At 29.8% G+C, this 22176-nt stretch overlaps 1 protein-coding gene across 9 annotated transcripts in view; it reads right to left on the bottom strand.

Annotated features, from left to right (window-relative positions):
- The window catches only part of LOC115875628 (collagen alpha-1(XVIII) chain-like), a 955759-nt gene that overhangs the window by 256535 nt on the left and 677048 nt on the right, over positions 1 to 22176 (bottom strand). For 4 of the 9 annotated variants that reach the window (XM_030891132.1, XM_030891136.1, XM_030891133.1 and 1 more), the window contains exons 5-8: positions 19629 to 19700; positions 14544 to 14591; positions 10149 to 10199; positions 6999 to 7190 (exon numbers count right to left, since the gene is read on the bottom strand). In XM_030891132.1, coding sequence (XP_030746992.1) covers positions 6999 to 7190; positions 10149 to 10199; positions 14544 to 14591; positions 19629 to 19700 — 363 coding nt within the window. The remainder of the gene's footprint in view (positions 1 to 6998; positions 7191 to 10148; positions 10200 to 14543; positions 14592 to 19628; positions 19701 to 22176) is intronic. The other 5 variants (XM_030891135.1, XM_030891138.1, XM_030891137.1 and 2 more) reach the window with 5 other exon arrangements.

Below are 22176 nucleotides of genomic sequence, written 5' to 3'. Positions count from 1 at the left end.
TTGATATATTCAATGACATCCCATTCAACCTACACCATTCACTCAATCCATACAAATCCTGTTGCAACTTAAAGCAGTCATCCAGTGACTGAATTACCTTGTAAATTTTTAGATCATCCGCATATAACAAAAATTTAGAGTGTGTAATAAAGTCGGTTACATCATTAATAAATATATTGAAAAGCAGCGGAGATAAATGAGACCCCTGTGGAACTCCGGACTCGACTAAAACCTCCCTAGAAGTGAACCCTTTAATTTTAACAATTTGTGTCTTCGTTCAATAAAAATAAACAGATGAAATAGATCTCGTTTTATTTGAAATTACGTAAAAAAATATTTAAAAGTTATTTCTAATTTTTTGAACAATTTATTTTATATCGTTATTTTAAATAAAATATTTAGAGTGGAGTATAGATATTATTTTAATCCAGCATATACAAGCAAAATGTAGAAAAAATAGTATTTTTATTTACAATTTAATTTCACCATAGACCTAATATAATACTTGTTACAAAATTTGTCAACATTAGAGAAGTTTCAGGATCATAATAAAGACAGAAAAGAGTGTCAAAATCTTTATTTACGCCAAAAGTCCTTAGGAATTCTGCAAATAAATATAAGTAAAAAAGTTTGTTCCGGAACACCCACATACGTGAAAAAACAAAAGTAATAGATGTTGTTAAAAGAGTGGCAAATCTGAAGTGGCAATGGATCGGACATGTGGCATGACAGGATCCAGACCGATGGTCTCAAAATGTCTTCCTAGGGGAACAACAAGAAGTGTGGGTAGACCAAAAAAAAGATGGGTCGATGACGTCAGAACGATGGCAAAAAGACAATGGATGAGATTGGCTAGAGAGCGCGTAGCATGGAAAAACCTAGAAGAGGCATATCCAACACTAAACGGAACCAGGCTGAGAAAGAGGGAAAGAAAAAAGTTTGTTTTACCTAATTTATGTGCTAAAAAGTTTCGTTTTTGAGATACAGAGTATAGAATTTTCATTTTTGTTTAGTTTTTTTTTTCAAATAATTTCTGAATTATCATCGATATTTAGATGAAAATTGGTATCTGGGTCTTCTTTTACATGAGAAATTCGATTCGGGATGCTAGTATGACTCCTACTTGTAGGGGGAGCCACCTACTTTTGTTTTAACTGTTTAGAAGAGTAATGGCTTTTCGTACGGAGCTCTATTATAATACTGAGGGAAAATTAGTATTATAATACTTAGAAGAAATATTACATTATACATTTCCGCCGATTTCGCAAAATAGGTCTCTTGGTAAAGCTAACGCGAGCGTAAATCGCTACGAGCAAGCACTCTCAAGATATTTCAAATCAAAAAAATCATACACAACCTAACCAAATCACCTGAAATCATAAATTTGGAAATGTTTTGTGCCAAAAGTTCAACAGAGACTGTTATCACAATTTTTTCTACAAAGATTTATGATTAATTCAATGATTATTTCTCGCAAATGTCAGTGATTAATTCTCGCATTCGCATTTCAGTCAAACGAACAATATGTTTATTTTTGTTAATGATAACGTATTAAATAGGTATTTTGATTCCCAATATCTTGAGAACGGTAGCTCCTAGCGATTTTTATCAAGAGACCTTTTTTGAGTGAAACGGCGGAAATGTATCAGTATTGTAATACAGGTACGAACGAAAGAATATGCTCTTCAAAAGAGTTAAAATGTATAGGTGGCGCCTCCTAGAAGTAATAGTCATAATGACATCGAAATGGAATTTAAAATCAACAGAAAACAGACAGAAGCAGACATCAATTCTCATTCAAATCTAGGCGTTAGTTCAGAAATTGTATGGAAAAAAATACAAAATAAAAAAGAAACTTCTACACGCTGCGCTGTAACTCCGAAACGAAGTATTTTAGGCCCTACATTTAAATGAACTTTTTTTCTACAATTACTGAATTTTTCTTCTGCAAAATATATTGCCAAAATTTTTCGATTACAATGAGGATCACCATGTATATCAACAGATAAAAGTCTGTAAATGTATAAATATTAATTGAACGAAATGCTGTGAATATATATTACCTATTAATCATATACGATCCTCTTTAGTATATTTTGTATTATATATGTTACAGTGAAAGTCGGAAATTCAGTGATTGTTAACATTCACTCGGAAATGCTAGCAATTACGCATTGGACCAGTGAATATGGTATTTTAAAGAGATTTGTCGACTTATCCTAGTAATTTCTCACATTCACTAGTGAAAGTAACATTTGCTAAAGGTTATCAGTAAAAGTTATTCTATTGTACAGGGTAAGTGGGGCGAGGAAGAATGTTGGTGGAAGTTAGAACAAACAAAACTTAAAAATATTGGGTCACCTTAATATTCAAGCTTAATATTCAAGCTGATCGACATATCTTAAAATTACAAATTACTTTTTTAGTATATTTATTAAAAAATATAGAAAATAACGACATAACCTTCTAAATATTAAAAGGGAAACATTTTAAAGCATACAAAACAATTAAAAACATTCATAAAGTTCTTCACCGTGGACCATATGCCCGAATTTTCTTCAACGGGAGTTATTTGTTTTTTCAAACCCGCTTCTTCAAGCATATCATGCTTCAAGCAAACGTTTAATAAGTTCATAGTCACTAGCTGGTCACTAGGTTTCTTACTATCTTTTTCTCTTGCACGCTTAACTTTTGTAATGACTTTTTGCACTATTACATTCTTGCGAGTGCCTAGTTTACATTAATTTTTCACAGAAAATTTCTTCCATCGGGAAAATATCACATAGCATCACTTTTTATAACGATAACAAAACAATTATACATAACCACAAAAAACAAGATGTCTGTCAACGTTGCCAACGTTTAGCCAATTTAATGTAATCGTTATATTGCCTATTATTCAACTTATATTCTTATTTTGTACAAGATGTGGCAACCGTGCTAACTGAATCTTTCAAACTCACTGCTATCGTCCAGAGAATGATAGCATTCACTACAAAAAGTTGGTTTCAAAAATAGCTGTTGAACTTTCACTGGCGTAGTCTTAGCAAATCAGCGAATGTGAGCTTTTACTAGTAATTGTTAGCAATCACTGATTTCCAACTTTTACTGTAACATATATATTTTTTGATAAATTCACAATCTCGCCTGTTTTTGATTTGTATTTCTTGATATTTTCGTTTTGTACAGAAGGGTCTGTCTAAGATGATAATAAATTAGAATATCTCTATTTTTAACATCAAAAAATATAAAATTTCTCTGTAAATGCTACAGTGTGCCTTTCTCAGTCTTCAAAGATAATTATTATATTAAATGGCCCCGGTTATTTAATTACGATATTCGCTAAAAATAACACAATGGCCTCTTTATCCACACGAGAGTGTTGTCTGCCATATAATCCACCGTTCACAAGTGTCAGTCCCTTGTCATCTGACTGGCATTCCAAAAAGGTCCAAAGAAATACTTCAACGTACCTACACATGCACGAACAAGTATAATTTAATATTCAATTCGAACTAACTAAAGGCAAAACGAGTTTTTCTGCTTGAATAATGTTTTAGCGACTGCTCTTTTGTCTCGAGTCGGTACAAATATAAACAGAGACGGTATTTGTTTGGGTTTGTGTTATATCCACATACATGACTCTGCGAGTGAGTTGAATAAAGTAAATAGAGTATAGCATAAAGAGTGTCAGGTAAAACGATATTTTGAAGTTTCTGGATATATGAAATATTTAAAAAATGGATTCATACAGGGTGTCCCAATATTACGTATCGTCAATTTTTTTTCCTCTTAAACTTTGTTGAATGACCTGAGTATGTTATCGTTCGATATGAAGGTTCTATTGCCTGAAATAAATTTCATATTCCGCCTTGCTGTTATACAAAGGGTATGCCAATATTCCGCGGACATAGAACTACTACGTATTTTCATAATCAAAATAAGTTCATTGAACCTAATTTACCTCTATACAAAAGTGCTTCATTTGTCCGTTAAACTTAAAAAAACAATTTTTTAAGATATTTTAAGGATTTAATTTATTAAGGATTATTTCAATTTAAATGAGACTGGGTGTACCTATGTTTGGATAGGTGCTTTTACGTTTGACTTTCACAGAAATTAAAAAAAAGTGCGGAAAGGGTGCATTAAATCTAGTATGCGCTAATATAATTTAGTTGGCGAAAATATGGAATTTTATGTTAGTATCTCAGCTGATATTTGACAGACAGTCGACGACATTGTTATCAACTTTTGTTACTATTTTCGTAAATATTGTCGAGAAATGTAGATCGTACCTACCAAAGAAATATTGTTGCTCGACTTCATTTTTCAACTAAGGAGCGAAAGTGTATTTAGTGTTTATCAACATGTGGAACAACGAGGATGTAATTATAAACTCAGCCGCATTCCTTATTACTTCGCGAAATGAGCGTCGTCAAGCCAGACGGCTCATAACTAATAGACGACTAGTTTCATAAATTTTAAATTAATTAACGCTCCGGTTAATTTTTTATTGATGCCCCCCAACAAACATACGAAGTACTTTTGTATAGAGATAAATTGTGTGCAATTAACTTATTTTGATTCAAAAAATACGTAGTTGTAATGAAATTCCCTGTGTATTTTGTAGGTCAGCATTGAAATATGGGATGTGGTGGTTTTTTACAAGTGACAAAAAATATAGTAAATACTAGGAGGACCGTTTTATAAAAAAAAATAGTCGCCGGTGTAATTGGAAAATACTTATACTAAAATACATTTTGGGGTGGGAATATTTTCACCAACTAGATTATTAGCACATACTAGATTTAATGCACCCTTCCCGTACTTTTTCTTAATTTTTGTAAAAGTCAAATGTTAAGTAAAAAAAGTGTACACCCAATGTCATTTAAATTGAAATAACGGTTCTTAAAATATCTTAAAAAAATATGTATTTTTTTTTAAAGTTTAATGACCATTAACGGACAAACAAAGCACTTTTTGTATAGGGATAAATTGTGTTCAAAACTTGTTTTGATCCCAAAAATACGTAGATTATATCAGATTTTAGAGCTGACTCTGGACATGTTCCATTGTGACCTTTTCAGATCTATCGTGGCCCCCTTCTGATATCTAGGTTACATTCTCCAGTCCTATATGCCTATACCTTTTAAAAAGTCTAACAAATTGGAGACAGAATAGCTTTTTGCCATTGGTCTATAATTGCCTAATACAAAGAACAGCATATTTACCAGGCTGTGGTACTGACATAAACTGTGCCCTGTCGTTTCCTTTTCAGATTGATAATCAGTCCCATTAGCTTTAGATGCATATTAAGCTTACAATTCTCTGTTAGTAGACCCACCACAGCTTTGGTAGTTTTTCTATGTTTGCTTATCAATTCTGCCGTAAATTTTAGCGAATGTCCTATTATGAACTTTTTTGTGTCTGTGTCTGCCCTGGTGAATTTCCCCATCAAATTTGTTTGCTGTAGTATACTCAAAAATAGATTGTATAGTAGCAGCTTTCTATGCTAGAGCTATTTGGTAAACAGGGAATATAATATGTAACAATATTTAAATTACAGTTGAGGGTTGGAACCTTTGGTTTGGTTTGGCTAAATGAAAAAAAGTGTTTTGGTGTATTGTGGTGATTTAGTGTTTTTATTTTGCAATATTTAAATTAATGACAAAATTTTAAATTATAAAAATCCGACTTAGGGCAGATCTTGTCTACTTTTTTATCGTAAACCAAAAAGTTAATTATTAATCACAATTAAGCATTCACTAATTACTTAAAAATTTGGCTTTATTTGGTTTGGTTAGGTTGGTTAGGATTTGGTTAGATTATGTTTTTATGTAGTTATGTTATGTTGGTTGATTATTAGATTTGGCAACGTCCCAAATTGGGACGTTGCCAAATTTTTCAAAAATTGTAGATTTGTTTATTACCGCAGAACTGAAAAGGATATTTTGTCTTTATCATCTCATAAAATTTTGATGTCAGTATACACAATTTTGCCATAGTTTTACTAGTGAAGCAGTAAGAAATAATATGGCAATATATATCCTAATTACGAAGCCATTACTATAAGCACCTACTATACAAACCATTTACATATAAATATACGGGTGTCCCAGAAATAAGTGCAAATATTTTAACTGATAGTATGTTTCGGCCCCAGAAACACCTATATGAGAAAGAAAATTGTTAAAAATTTTATATTTTCCTTGACCATTTTCCGGGAAAATACTTCTACCAAACTTCGACCAGTAATACCATTTAATCAAATGCTGGTCGTTGCGAACTGATCGTGAGTGCGTTTGAGCTCTTAATACCCAGCTATCGCCAGCGGTTCTTAAAATATTACTATTATATTTTTAAATTTTCTGTAAAGTAAAATTACCTACTGGGTTATTTTCAATTTATTTTCTCAAAACAGTAAAGAGAAAAGATGTTTTTTGACCAGATCTACCACCCATTAAAATATCTGCACTTATTTCTGGGACATCCTATATTATCAAATGGTTGAAATGAAGAATACAAAATAGTTTATTTTGCTTCAAACTCAATATTTAATACTGTAACAAATTTCGTATTTAAACTAACGCAGCTTGTGTCTTTGTAACAGATGGTTTGTTATCGCTATATTTTTACAAATGTTTTGTTATTATATACTTATAAATCAGTTGGTATTGATCTAAACTAAATTTAAATCACCGCTTGTAATTCCGACCATTGATTCATAATCATTCAGACCATAATCACCGATTCACAAAACTGTAATTACCGATATCAAAAATTCATACAAACTTGTGTTAGAAGTTAATATAATTATTCATTCAAAGGTTAACCAAAATTATTTTCAACCAGAGGGGATAGCAGTATTTTTTAATATTTTATCAGCAAGAATGCGAGACGTCGGTGTCGTTGCAATAAATATAGTAATCACTCGAATTATCTATAAGAACATATTATATCCCTAGCATAAAACATAAATTTCAAATAAATCAACTTACTTTTGGTCCTCTCTCTCCTTTCTCTCCTCGGTATCTTCCCGCAGCTGGTCGATCGTCAAAAATAAAATTACAACAGTTTTCTTTAGTACCACAGAAGCAGTTCTTACCGTCCGGGGGTGGGGGCGGGGGTGGAAACACCCCTAAACCGTCGCTGTCCTCCTCTCGAAAGGGCGGATAATCCGTTCGTTCGACCTGAAAAAATATGAAATTTTAAGAAGCTGCAAGATGAGGTTCATACATGATTTAGTAACAGGGTTAGTCGATGTTGGTCGCTTGACTTTTTGTCGAGTTTTATATCGGGGTTAAAGTTGTTCCATTTTATCTAATTAAATGATGGATATCTCGCAATCGAAGGGTTATTATCGGTAAAAATAAAGTTATCGAATGAAAACAGGGAATTTTAAGAAGCTGAAAGTTCGTATATGATTTACTAATAGGGTTAGTTGGTGTTGCCGATACCTCCTAAAGTGTTGATCACTTGAGTTATTGCAGTTACTTTATTCATTACCTTATTAGTATATATTTAATAAATAACAGTTCAAAAAAAAATAAATAATACTAGATCAAAGTAAAGAGTGAAAATAGTGATTCGATAGTTCAATTGATAATTATACAGGGAGGTCCAAATTGTATTCGGGAAACTTCAGCAGCATATTCTGCACATAAAAATAAATAAACATTTCATATCAGGATATAGAAGTTTCATTTTTATTTCGATTTTTTCCAAATAATTTTTGAACTAATGTAAATATTTGGATAAAAATTGGTGTTCAGGAGTTTTTTGACATGAGACATTTGACTTCAATGTCAATATGACTCGTACTTGATTATTTCGTATTCCAAATATCTCAAAAACGATTAGGTTAGATTAGGTTACTGGGGTTTCATCCGTCATGTTTGATCCCTCACTCGGAGGTTTTGAGCCCATTGCGATACCCCTGTATTATTGTACCAAACCTCCCTCTAATAAGAACTATTTTACTTATTTTTGTTTGCAGAATATGCTGCCGAAATATCCTGAAAACAATTTGGACCACCCTGTATATCAATAATTCGCAAATATTAAACAAATTTCCGAGAGTCTAAAATAATAGCGTAATGACACAAAAAATGCAAAATGCATGAGAAAAAAAAGGAAAGGTCTCTTGATAAAAATCGCTACGAGTAATGATTCTGGAGATATTTAGAATCGAAATTATCAATACCTATCATCGTTGACATAGATTAAACATGTTGACTAAACAGTTATTAGACTGAAATCATAAATTTAAAATGTTTTTGTGCCAAAAGTTAAACTATTTTATCATAATTTTTTCGCAGAAAAAAATTGTGATTAATATAAAAAAATAAAAAATTCCCAAATTTATTATTGATTATTTCCATTCTAAATATCTTGAGAACGGTTGCTCGTAGCAATTTTTACCAAGATACATTTTTTACGTAAAAAGTCACGGAAATGTATATTTTTTCACTCAGTAGTTTTATACAGGTACGGACGAAAAGTTATTACTCTTCATAACAGTAAAAACACATGTAGGTGGCGCCCCCTACACATAGGAGTCTTATTGACAATTGACAAAATCAAATTTCTCATGTTAAAAAACTCCCAGACACCAATTTTCATCGAAATATTGAGGTTACTTCAAAAATTATTTGGAAAAAATTCTACACCCTGTATCTCCGACAGTTAGCATTTTAGGACATGCATTTCCGGAATACAGTTCGGACCACCCTATATAACATAGCAATCCATGCTTTTTTTTATAAAATTTTTGATCATCATTTTCCTGTTATTTTTAACTATCTGAATATTACTTAATTTTCATCCAGTTGTTGACTTTTTATGATTGTTAGATAATATTTTAATAAGTAAAAACTATCTTTCATTTTTAGTTCTATTTTATAAATTATTTTTATTTTATTTTAAGTTTTTTGCAAAAGTATTAATTTTTCATCATCTCCATTAGTTTATCTAACATAAAAAATAAATCCGGCATAAGTTTCCTCTTTTTGATAGTTTTGATATATTAATTTACGAATATGTTACTTTTTTTGGAATTAAAAAAATTAAATTATTAAAAAACAAAATCTGTAAAAATTTTTATGAATATATTTGTTGATTTTAATTGTTAGTTAAAACGTGCTAAATGTAATTGTCATGCACGTAGTGTATGGGCAATCTACAGAAACAATGAAGAAGAATGATGAGCATTAAAAAAATAAAGTGTGAATCGTATTATGAGTAATTATGATTTTAGAAATAGTTTTTTAATTTCATGAAAATATGCAAATTAAATTGGGTTTTAAAATGTTAATAAACCATTACATACATTCAATTTTAATCTAAATAAACGTATTATTAGTTTTCATTATTTTATATGAATTTAACATGAAAACTTGTTTCTACGATAAAATATTACTAAATCAAGTCATCTTTAGCTCAAATTTTATACGAAGATGGAGACTATACTTCGTATATACTATACTTCGTATATACTATACTTCGTATATACTATACTTCGTATATACTATACTTCGTATATACTATACTTCGTATATACTATACTTCGTATATACTATACTTCGTATATACTATACTTCGTATATACTATACTTCGTATATACTATACGAAGGTGGAGACTAACGTAAATATATTTATTATAAAATTACAGCAAACTCGATCCTGAAATGTCAATCTCTTGCGAATTGAATTGAAAATCTCCTCATAAAAAATTCTCATTACATTCCGGAATTTTTTCGCAGTATATTTGAATGGATTTTTTCAACGAGTATTTATCAGGGGAAGTTCACCTGAACTGAGCTTTTATTGTCATGGATAGGACCGGAATTCAGAATAAACGCGTTTAGCATTTTTCTGTTTTAAAAAACAGGAAGCAGCTTTAAGCTTTTTATCAACACACTTGAAAATATCGCGCCTCCATTGTGTTTCAATACGTTAGATTTCAGTAACCGAATAATATAGGAACCGATTTTTGTGAGTAAGTTTTTCATTAAAAGTTAAAAAAAGAGTAAAATTTTCATTAAAATAATAAAAAATATATAACAATTTAAATAAATTTGTAATTTGTTAGTAATGATCCCTTTGTTAGTGATGTTAGTAACAAACCTCAAAAGATATGTTTACTCACATTGTCAACTATATCATTACTAATATCGTCCTCATAGTCATGTTCAATATCCTAAACATAAAGTAAAAATAAACACAACAAAATTAAATAGTACAAGAAAAAAATTAAATGCATTGAAACTTAAAAGTAAAAAGAATAAATGTGTAAACAATCATATATTATTATAGTGCATGTGAACTTAATAGATTATATTTTTTTTTTGTTCTAGATTGATAGCAGTGACCATGGATCGTTGAATAGAGCTTTGAGGTTAGATAAAATTATAAATTATTGTTTATAGGGTGCTACAAATTCGAGGTACGAGCTTTGGTGTCTTGGAAACCGTAATATATACAAAGATGGTTACATTGGGGCCAAGTTGCCGCCTTGGGATATTCACCAAAATACAATGATATGCCACACTGTATACAGGGTTGTTCACCACATACGACACGGAGTATTGTAGCTAAACGATTAGATTTTTACAAATTGTAAGTTTTGGGTTCGTTGAAGGACTATTAGAGCTACAATTTAAAAATATTTTTACAAGATACAGAGTGTCCCAAATAAATAAAAAATATCAAAGTTGTATTTTTTTAAATGGAACACCCTGTATATTATTGCATTTTTAGTTTCTACGATTAAAATAAAGGTAAATTTGATTAAGGTTTGTTACACTTAAACCTTACCGTTTATGAAATATTTTCAATTTTTTAAAATTGCAGTATAAATTTTAAGGCTTCATTTCTCCGAGGCTATCAAAGTTTTTAATACTAAATATTTACTGAAGTTTATTTATTGATCAGTTATTGTGTTGCAATAATAAAAATTATACTACCTTATACAGAGTGTCTAAAAAATTATTTTAACTAATTATTAGCTTGAAACGGCAATAACTTGTTTAATTTAAATGGAATACCCTGTATATTTTATGAGAATCATATGTATAATTTAATTGTCTATCAAATTGTATTATACCACCTTTTACCTATCCCTTCAAGTTTTCGTAGAAAATGCATTTTCTTATAATTTAGACCTCATTTATCAATATACCCATGGAATATTGATATTTTAGATTGTTTTTAAAACAACAAATGCACAAAATGTACAGGCTAGTAATATAATCGTTTTTAGTAAAACGATGATATTACTAGCCCATTTGTATGCAAAAAGAAAACTATTTAAATCTTTATAAAAGAGTATACCATTAATTAAATATACCACCAGTATTTCCGCCCAAATACTAAATTAATAAATTATTCTAAATAAATGTGGATTTGAATCAGAAATCAATATAATAATAAGTTATGAAAATGAACGTCTCTGTAGTTATAAATAAGCATTTGTCAAAAAATTAAATACAATTTTTAAGGTGTTAGTTTTTTTACTACACTGTCTAATACACATAAATAATTCAGTTTTTTAGTATTTGGAGCAATTATTATTAATCAACGCAAACAGTCAATTAATGTAGTTTGAATATTGGAATCATATTAATTGGTCCTCTTCAACAAATATATAAACAGTTTTTTTTTTAATTTTTTTAATGAAATAAACGAACTATATTGACAATATTAGTATCTGTACTCTTTAAAAATTTGGTACATCTTTAAAAATAATCTAAAATGTCAGTATTCCATGGGTATACTGATAAATGAGTTCTAAATTACAAGAAAATGCATTTTCTACGGAGGCTTGAAGAGATAGGTAAAAAATGCAAAGATGCACAATTTAATTGTCTATCAAATTGTATTATACCACAATTTGATAGACAATTAAATTGTGCATCTGATTCTCATAAAATATACAGGGTGTTCTATTTAAATTAAACAAATTATTGCCGTTTAAAGCTAATAATTATTTAAAATAAATATTTAGACACTCTGTATAAGGTAATAAAATTTTTATTATTGCAACACAATAACTGTTCAATAAATAAACTTCAGTAACTATTTAGTATCAAAACTTTGATATCCTCGAAGAAATGAAGCCTTAAAATTTATACTGCAATTTTACAAAATTGAAAATATTTCAAAAACGGTAAGGTTTAAGTGTAATAAACCTTAATCAAATTTACCTTTATTTTAATCGTAGAAACTAAAAATGCAATAATATATAGTGTGCTCCATTTAAAAAAATATAACTTTGATATTTTTTATTTATTTGGGACACTCTGTATCTTGTAAAATTATTTTTAAATTGTAGCTCTAATAGTCCTTCAGCGAACCCAGAACTTACAATTTGTAAAAATCTAATCGTTTAGCTACAATATTCCGTGTCGTATGTGGTGAACAACCCTGTATATATTTTTTTTGTTTTGGGTACCATAACAACAACAAAACTATTTAATTATTATTTAAAATAATTTCATGTCCGATTCTCGTTTTATAAATTACCGAATCTGATTGTTATCTTGGTGGTATGCCAAAGTGCAACTTTGCCCAAATTTAACCGTGTTCGGATCTATAACGGTTACAGAGATTAACCAATGCTCCTACCTCGAATTTGCTAACAAAACCAATGCTCCTACCTAACCAATGCTCATACCTCTTATTTGTAGCACCCTTTATATGTCAAAGTTTTTATAGTTTATATAACAGAAAACTTTGGTATATAAAATTAAAAATAAATATTAAATATTCTATAATTAAATTACTTACATTAATTTATCTTATTAATCTGTTAATGTCGTCCTATTTCTATGTACCTTTTAATATTTTTAATTATCTCTTTCTGGTGTTTATCTAGAAAAATATATATGCTAAAAATAATACTAGCTGAACATCTACGTTTGTGTTTTAAATTACGTATTTTTCATTTAACTAGCTTATTTTGTCTTATAGGCTGAAAATATCCTTCTATCCATGCTGATCTTGGACACAGTATTTTTATATTATCTTACTAATATATGATCGTATGATATATACAGTGTGTCCCCGGATTGTCTTTACAAGAGAAAAATAAATTTTTATTATTGACATTTTGGAAAAATGCATCCTTCATAAAAATATTTGCTTGTTCTATAATGGTCAACTCCGTTTATTTATTCCAAATTTTTATACCATTTTAGAGTAGATTAAAGAAACACGAAACTATGGTTGAATTTCCTAAAAATCTTAAAAGTCAATAGGCGTTTCTATGGTAATTTAATTTCCACTTCATTCTTTGATAGATGGTTATTATTAATTTTGATTAACGTCATATTTTTTGGCGTTGTTAAAGTATGATGTTTTCTAATAACTATTATCACCCTTTCCGTAGCATTGAGTTAACTAAATTTTGTGTTCCTGTAATATTTTAAAACCGCAAAAATATGACTTTAATTAAAATTCTTCTATCAATAACAATCTATTAAAGAATGAAAATAAAATTTTATTACCATAGAAACGAGTTCTAATATTTTAAGATTTCCTTCTATTAGTATTTTTTTTTATTTTCTCTAAAACGGTATGGAAATTTGGAAAAGTAGAAACGGAATTAACAATTAAAGAACAAGCAAAAAATTTTATGAGAGAATGCATTTTTCTTAAAATCAAAAACAATCCGGGGACATACTGTAGATAAGGATATAAATATGTTTAAAAAATCAGTTAAATACACAGGTTGTTCCTTAATGATATGCTAATATTTAATGAATTGTTTATTAGATCAATATTAAAAAAAAGATGCACATAATACACTTTTTAGATACACGGTGGTAAAATATTAAAAAAAAACATTTATTTATAATAACTCCGATGTTACAATTGATACCTTTATAAAATATGATATAAGTTCTTTATGCATCAAAATGCTTTTTATGATGTACAAAAAATGTTTGCCTGCATTTCTTAATCTCCTTCCAGTTGACTACCAATTTGCAAACGAGAGTCACCGAGCATCAGATTTTAAGAGATTTGACCCTGAGGTAAAATAACTTTATTTTTTTTTTCAAAAACTTTGCTTTGGGTGCAAAAAATATATTAATAAAATTGTTTAGGAGATGAATGAAGACTTTGAAAATAATGTTTATTATAAGAGATGACCAACCGGCGTACCATTTTTTTCTCCAATATAAACAATTCCCCAAACTTAAAATAATATAAAACCCGTACGGACGAGACTGGCTGAAACAAACAAACAAAAATTGTATATGAAAACAGGCATTTTGATGCATAAAAAACAAGTATCAAGACTAATAAAGATATTTATTAAAACATGAGTGATATTATGAAAATTTTTTTAGAAAGTTTCACCACCCTATGTCTCAAAAGTTAAGATGTTTAGGACATTTAAATATTATTCATATCAAATTTTTTCTTAGAATATGTCAAAATTTCTACAAAATATCAGCATGCAATAGATTATAAATATCAACATGTCATTAAGGAACATCCTGTCTACTATTTGTGTTAAACAATTTTAAAGAGAGCTTACGTTTCTTTCTAAGTAATTTTTGATTTCCTCATCACTGAACACTACATCCTAATAAAAAAAGAAAAACATATACTAAACTACGTTACTAATAACTAAAACATATAAATTAAACAAAACTAAACAAATAAAACAAAAAATCCAAAAGTAAAAAATAAACACTGAATGAAATAAAGGGATATATAGCAATTTTATACTGAACTCTATAATATTTATACTATATATAATATATAAAAAATAAATATATCTTGTGATTGAGATTAGAGTAAAAAAATACTTGTGCAAAAAATTTAAGAAAAACTAAAACAAATTTAAATATTAAATTAATTTTAGTTTTAATAATATGAAATAAAACTTGTTATACTAAATAAAAATAGTTTAACTTTGATAATGTTAAAGTAAGTAAACCAAAAATATTGAAAAACAAAAAATAATAAACTACCGATTAAACTCTAAAGCAAATCCCCATAAATTCATATTAAACCGTGTAATATCCAGAGCGGATATTTTTGCATCGTCTCATTTAATTTGGTACATTTTTTATGAAACCCACCGGGATAAATCCGACAACGAAAGCACAAAAATGTCCATTATAACAATTTTCGATGTTACGGGCCCCATCAAATACGGATTACAATTTAGTAACACGAAAAAAAAATAGCGGAAAATCATTTTGGCCCGTCGAAAAAAAAAGCGACCGAGACAAATGAAGTTTCATCGCCAAAAGATTGCAAAAAATAACAAAAATTTATCGCTTGCTACGGCAATTTTTGCTATATTAATTCAAAGATAAATGTTTTTCATAAAGTGTTGGTAACGTTAACTCATAAAGCGTAAAGAGAAAATAAAAATAATTTAGTTAACTGTGAAAGTTATAATATATTTTATGTACCATACGATCGGAAAAAAACGGCGTCAAAGGTGGCTGGGAATGACAACTGAGGATAATGTTGGCGAGGTCAAGCCTTAAACGTCACTTACTTGGCCCGTAGTCTTCTCCTCTATATTTTAATTGCGGTTTCTGTCAGTTTCACAAGAAAGTTGTAATTTATTTTTATATACAGGGTGGTCCAAACTGTATTCCTGAAACTTCGGCAGCATATTCTGCAGATGAAGATAAGTAAAAAAGTTCTTATAAATGTATGTCCTAAAATGCCTAGTTTCGGAGATACAGGATGTAAAAGTTTCATATTTGTTTCGATTTTTTTCCAAAGAATTCCTGAAGTAACGTGAATATTTGGATGAAAATTGGTGTCTGGGAGTTTTTTGACATGAGAAATTTGATTTTGATGTCAATATGACTCCTATTTGTAGGGGGCGCCACCTACATGTGTTTTAACTGTTTTGATGAGTTATAACTTTTCGCCCGTACCTGTATAAAACTACCGAGTGAGAAAATATACATTTCCGTGATTTTTTACGTAAAAAATATCTCTTTATAAAAATCGTTACGAGCAACTGTTCTCAAGATATTTAGAATGGATATAGTCAATCATGTCATTATTGACAAAAAATAAACATGCTGAGTAGATAGTTATTTGACTGAAATGATAAATTTGGAAACTTTTTATTTTTTTTTAAATTAATAATAAATTTCTCTTCGAAAAAATGATGATAAAACAATTTTTGTTGAAATTTTGGTACAAAAACATTTCAAATTTATGATTTCAGTCTAATAACTATTTAGTCAACATCTTTAATTTATGTCAATGATGACAGGTATTGATTATTTCGATTCCAAATATCTCGGGAACCATTACTCGTAGCGATTTTTACCAAGATACTTTTTTTACGCAAAAAACCTCGTAAATGTATATTTTTTACTCAGTAGTTTTATACAGGTACGGACAAAAAATTATTACTCTTCAAACCAGTTAAAAAATATGTGGGTGGCAAGTCTACAAGTCGAAGTCATATTAACGTCAAAATCAAATTTTACATGTCAAAAAACTCCCAGAAATTATTTGGAAAAAATCGAAATAAAAATAAAACTTATATACCCTGTATCTCCGCAGCTAAGCATTTTACGACATACATTTATACGAACTTTTTTACTCATTTTTATCTGCAGAACATACTACCAAAGTTTCCGGAACACACTTCGGACCACCCTGTATAATCAAAAATAAATTTCTTGCAGTTTTTAGGTATATAATAAAATTGTATAAGAGTTTCTTGCCTTGAACTGCTAATATAGAAATTAATTCCGCGCTGTGCTCGTCATAATGTGGATCAACCTGCTCTCACTACCGGTTTCGAGGCCCTACCCTATCATTAGGTGAGCTTGGGTCGTTTCCACAAAATTACGAGCACAGCGCAGAGTATATCAATACGACTTGTCGTAAAGTAGCGGTAAGATGTTAAGTTCCGCATCGCGAGATAGCGGCCTGCGTGCAATGGTAGTAGTTTCGTACCACCGACGCACAACAATCGATAGTAAATAAAGGCTTTTTTCGGCTAGCCCAAAATATATAATGGAAAATACATTTCTTGCAGTTTTTAGGTATATAATGAAATTATATAAGAGCTTTCTTGCCGTGTTTCTTATTTCTTGCCTTGAACTGCTAATATAGAAATTAATTCCACGCTGTTGGAATTTAATGGTGTAGATTGGTTATCGAAAAAATATATTTTTTTGGAAATATATTTAATGTGTCTGGAAACGTTCTATCCTTTTTTAATCTCTATATAATTATTGTTAATTTTTACAAATTTTATAGCAATTTTTAGTAAACGACGTTAGAGACTGGCATCACCAAAATTATCATTGATTATCATTCCACAGCCGTCTCGAATTTGCGTTTTAGATCATACGGTATGATTTGTTTTATTTATTTTAAGTAATTCTATTATTCTTCTAATGGTCTATGAATTCGAATCTATGTTTTTTATTTTTCAATAGTTTCTGAACACATTTTGTGTACCTATGTTTAACCGTTTATCAAGTAATTTCCATTTTATGACAAAAATTGTTACAAAATTACGTTACGTATTTAATAAAACGAATATAATAGAAATATGCTTATAAAAAATAATTTTCCTTCATTTTTGTTTATTTTCCGTCACAAATATAGATGTATTCCTTTATGTCCATCTATAATATGATACAGCCAAGAACAATATTGACAAAAATAATGTTATTTTTTTTCAACCGGAAGTTAGTACTAACTAGAAAGTTACTTAGTTAGATATAAATCTAACTAAATTACTTCCGGTATATTTAAACTAACATAACTATAAGTTACCTTTATTTGTTACCATAAGTAAACTAAAAAAAAATGTGTGTGTTTTATTTAAAAAATCAATGTTATAATTTTGCTAACTTTTTAAAACTTATTTAACTTAATGTTATAATTTTGCTAACTTTTTAATTTATTAACTTAAATTTTAAAACTGTAAAATTTGTAACATTTTTATGCACTCTCTGTTTTGATCTACATAGCGGTCGGTTTTGCCATTCATCCACCTTAATAGCCGTATCTCTCATGTACTGGTGTACTCCATCTAACTATGCAGTTGTAGATTTCCCTAATTTTCTTCTACTTTGGGGATAATACTCCATTGCTCTTTTTGGTCATCTTTCCTATCCCATTCGTTTTACGTGCCCATAGTATACTAACTGTTTCGATTCAATGTTGTCGGTGCTATTATACACCCGCTTTATTCTTCACCGATCTCCTCATTTCTAATGTGCTCCATTCTTAATAATGCTGAATGAGCTGAATGCTGAATGCTCCTCTTCTGAGAAAGTCGATCTCCACTGACTCGACCATCCTTCTTTCTTTTAATGTAAATTGACAGCATTCGGCACTGTATATTAGAATTTGCTTTACGATAGCTTTGTTAATCCTGAGCTTTGTTTGGATGGATGTTTTCCTTGACCAAGGGTTTAAAAGACCGATTATTTTCTTGCCTTGTTGAACTCTGCTATGTACAGTGGCATCGCCAGAGGGGGGGCAGGGTGGGCCGTGGCCTACCCGGGATTAGCTTGGACCCACTAATGGCCCACCCGCGCAATGTCCAGAAAATATAATCAACAACTATGATATGGTAAATTATCAGGCCCACACGAATAAAACCTGGTCCCAGTGCTAGCCCACCCTGAAAAAAATATCTGGCGACGCCACTGGCTATGTATATGTTTCTTGGAGTTTCCTTCTTCAGATATGATACTCCCTAAATATTGTATTTTCTGAACCTTTTTATTTCATGTATGTGTAGTTCCGGATCTTCAGTTTGTTCTTCTCCAACTTTCAGTTATTCGGTGTCTGTAAGGTTGATATTTCTAATGTTGTGCTCCATCCTCGATATTTGGCATGCTTTTCTGAGAAAGTCTACCTCCACTGAATCGACCATCCTTCTTTCTTTTGATGTAAATTGACAGCATTCGGCACCATATGTTAGAATTGGCTCTACGATTTCGCGTATGTGTAACTCAGGCTCTTCAGTTTGTTCTTCTCCTACTTTCAGGTATTCGGTTTTTGTAAGATTGATATTAACCTTACAAAAACATTTTCTAAAAGATAAAAAATGTACTAATGCTAAACAGTATTTCTTTCCCTCTACAAATATAACCATTAACATAAAATAGGAATTATTTCAAAATCGGCTAAACTTAGGTACCATACGACCAATAAAAATCGGCGTCGTCAAAGTTAGCTTGGAATTAAAAATCCTTAGAATGCTGTCGATTGTCATTTTAAAGCCAACTAGATGCCGTCATTTTTCGATCGTACAGTCTCTATCGCTCTATACGAAATCTTTAGAATACGTCTTTAGAAACTCATGTTGAATTCAGAAAATATAGATAGGTGTTCAATGTAAAAAAATAATCTGGCACCTGTGTACCACAAAGTGGAGAAACTATTTTAGAAAAAAATTACACCTGGGTGTAACTTCAAATATTCAAATTTGTATCCAAATTAAATGCTAAAAAACTTTAATATACCAGTTGCATAAAAAACAAAGTAATAAGTTATATTGAATGACTTGATTTCCACCTAAATATAATATCTCATAAAATTTTGGACTGAGAAATAAAATTAAGTAAATTGCAATAAAAATAATAAATAAAATTTTAATACTGACCTGAAATTCCGTTTTGCACTGTTCAGCGGCCCTGCCTGGGTCTCTGTATATTTTGACATGTGCCAGGGCGCCCTTTAACATAAACACACATACGCATTACGCTCGACATGTTATTGTGGGCGCACGCACATTGCCGCAGATCTGTATGAAATTTACCGCAAATTTATTTTAACCAATTAATTATTTTGTTAAAGTGACACTTTGATTAAATATTCCGACCACGACAAAAATGTAAACGCTTTTGGAACTGACAGAATTAAGGTCAGTTTAATTTTGTTTCATTTTTTAACTTTAATATACAATTATTACAATAAAACATTTTTTATGAAAGAATTGCGAATCAGATACAGCAATATTATAATTATATAATTAATCGAAATATAGTATAAAAATTGAAGACCAGAATATTTGTTGTATTAAATTTTTGTCATATCAGTATTACAGTACATAACAACGTCTTAATTGATCCGTACAGTGTTTTCATTTTATTCTTTTTTTTCACGGATTTACAGTTTTCACATAAATGTGCTACTTTTTTTTATAAAACCGGCTAAGACAAATGTGTACCATTTTTTAACCTTCTTAGATCCTGAAATACTGAAAAAATTTGAAAATGTTGCATTTTTCCACTTCTTCGTATTTTAGTTATCTTATAACTTTTCGAAAAGTGAAAACTTAGTTACGATGATTTTAGACTTAGAATTTAGCGGTGTAAGTAGTTTTTCCTTTGGAGCTATAATTTTTAAAACGTGACTCAATTATTACGTTTTTTAAATGTTCTATAGAGTTTTCATGTAAAATTCAGTGGCGTATCTAGATTTATGTTGGGAACTGTTATTCTTGAAATATGACCCAAATTTATATTTTTATACGGAATAGCTTGTTTATTATTTTTTTTATTTTATAGGTTTGTTATGAGCCTTCTAAATATACACTGTACAATACACTCTACGGAAAATGGATTATTTAGCTCTATTTTAAAATAAATCAAGTCAGTTAACTACCCTGCTTTGTTTTTGCGAGTTTTTATCTTCTTTATAAAAATAAGTACAGATTACATTATAGTTTTAGAAAGCTCACAACTGTTTGGGCTCAAACTTCTAAATGCTGCACTTGTTCCATCTAAATGCTGCCCCCGCTCCATCTAAATGCTGCAACCGATCTTGACCTTTTATCTCTGCGCCTGACGTCCAGCAATCCGACGGAAGGGGACCTGTCACTTACCACGAGCCCGGCAAGCCGCAAGAATTTACATTTCTTTGTTTTATTAAAACAATTTGTTATATCTTATATTAACATTAATAAACTATTAAAATATACAGTCCACTATATAACCAGCATAACACAACAATACAAATAGAATAAAAAAATGCCACTGAATTTTTCGTAAAAAAATCAATGGGACTCAGTGCCCATCTTTCGATAAGTTATAAGATAAACTAGATACGAAGTGGGTAAAAAAAAACATTTCGCCCTGTATTTCAAGAACTAATAGGATTAAGACAAATCTGTGTGTAGCGTCTATTATTAGTTTAATAAAAAGAAGTAAGGTAGCAATGTGAAAACCAGATCAATGTATCTCTCTAAACTCTTATTAGAGGTTACGCATGTTTATAAAATTCATGACAAAAAAAGGCATTCGATTTAGCATGAAATTGGATATTGGCATCATATTTTTATTTAAAATTATATGGAAGATTGCCATCGCACATTATCTAAAAATACTATTATTTCTAAAACTGAAAATAAAACATATTTTTCGTAATAGGTACAGGAAATTGTTCTTATAAGCCAGAATTTCATAATATTATTTCGGTTTTCGTTAAATTGAACTTATTTCATAGTTGTGTTTCTCCTCGAGTTGAATTGAAATAATCCACTTTCGAACTTTCCAGACTTAAAACAATCATTTATTTACGGTTGCTTTTGGTCCAGAGATTTATTGGAATCGACTGCTGGAACTAGAAACAAATCCCAAGAAGGAAACAAGAAAAAGCCGAAGAGAAAATAGCTGCATCGAAGTTTTTGGACATTACTCAAAATTCGGAACAAATTTCATTCAAATATTTCGTTCCAGACGAGAGGAAATATGCCAATATTTATTTTAGAGTTTCTGATGAAATCTAAATTTAATTTTTGGTTTCTAAGTGTATTGATATATTCAGGGAGTCTTAAATAAAGGCAAATATTTTAGGGGTAGTATATTTACACCCCAGCAACACGTCTATGAGTTTTTTTTCGTCAAATATATGTTAAAAATCGCGCATTTTCTTTTAAATTTGCCCGAATATTTTAGAAAATTTTTTAGAACTGCCTGGTCACCGCAAATTTTCCCACGGTATAATTTCTCAATCACTGATATTACCATGGTTACGACACTAAAAGAAATCCATTACAGAAAAATTCCGGAGGCTTTCAAATATTTTTAAAAATAAATAATTTTTTGTTTTAAGTTTTCAGACTTAAATAACTCGGTTATACGAAGAAAATCGGTTATTATTAAAAATCCGCTATTTGAAAAACGGTAAAGAGAAAAAATGTTTCTTTT

Source organism: Sitophilus oryzae, unplaced genomic scaffold (genome assembly GCF_002938485.1).
Source record: "Sitophilus oryzae breed Bouriz unplaced genomic scaffold, Soryzae_2.0 scaffold_1393_pilon_pilon, whole genome shotgun sequence".
NCBI lineage: Eukaryota > Metazoa > Arthropoda > Insecta > Coleoptera > Curculionidae > Sitophilus > Sitophilus oryzae.
Note: the sequence above shows the minus strand (reverse complement) of the source record. Positions and strands in the feature narration are given on the sequence as shown.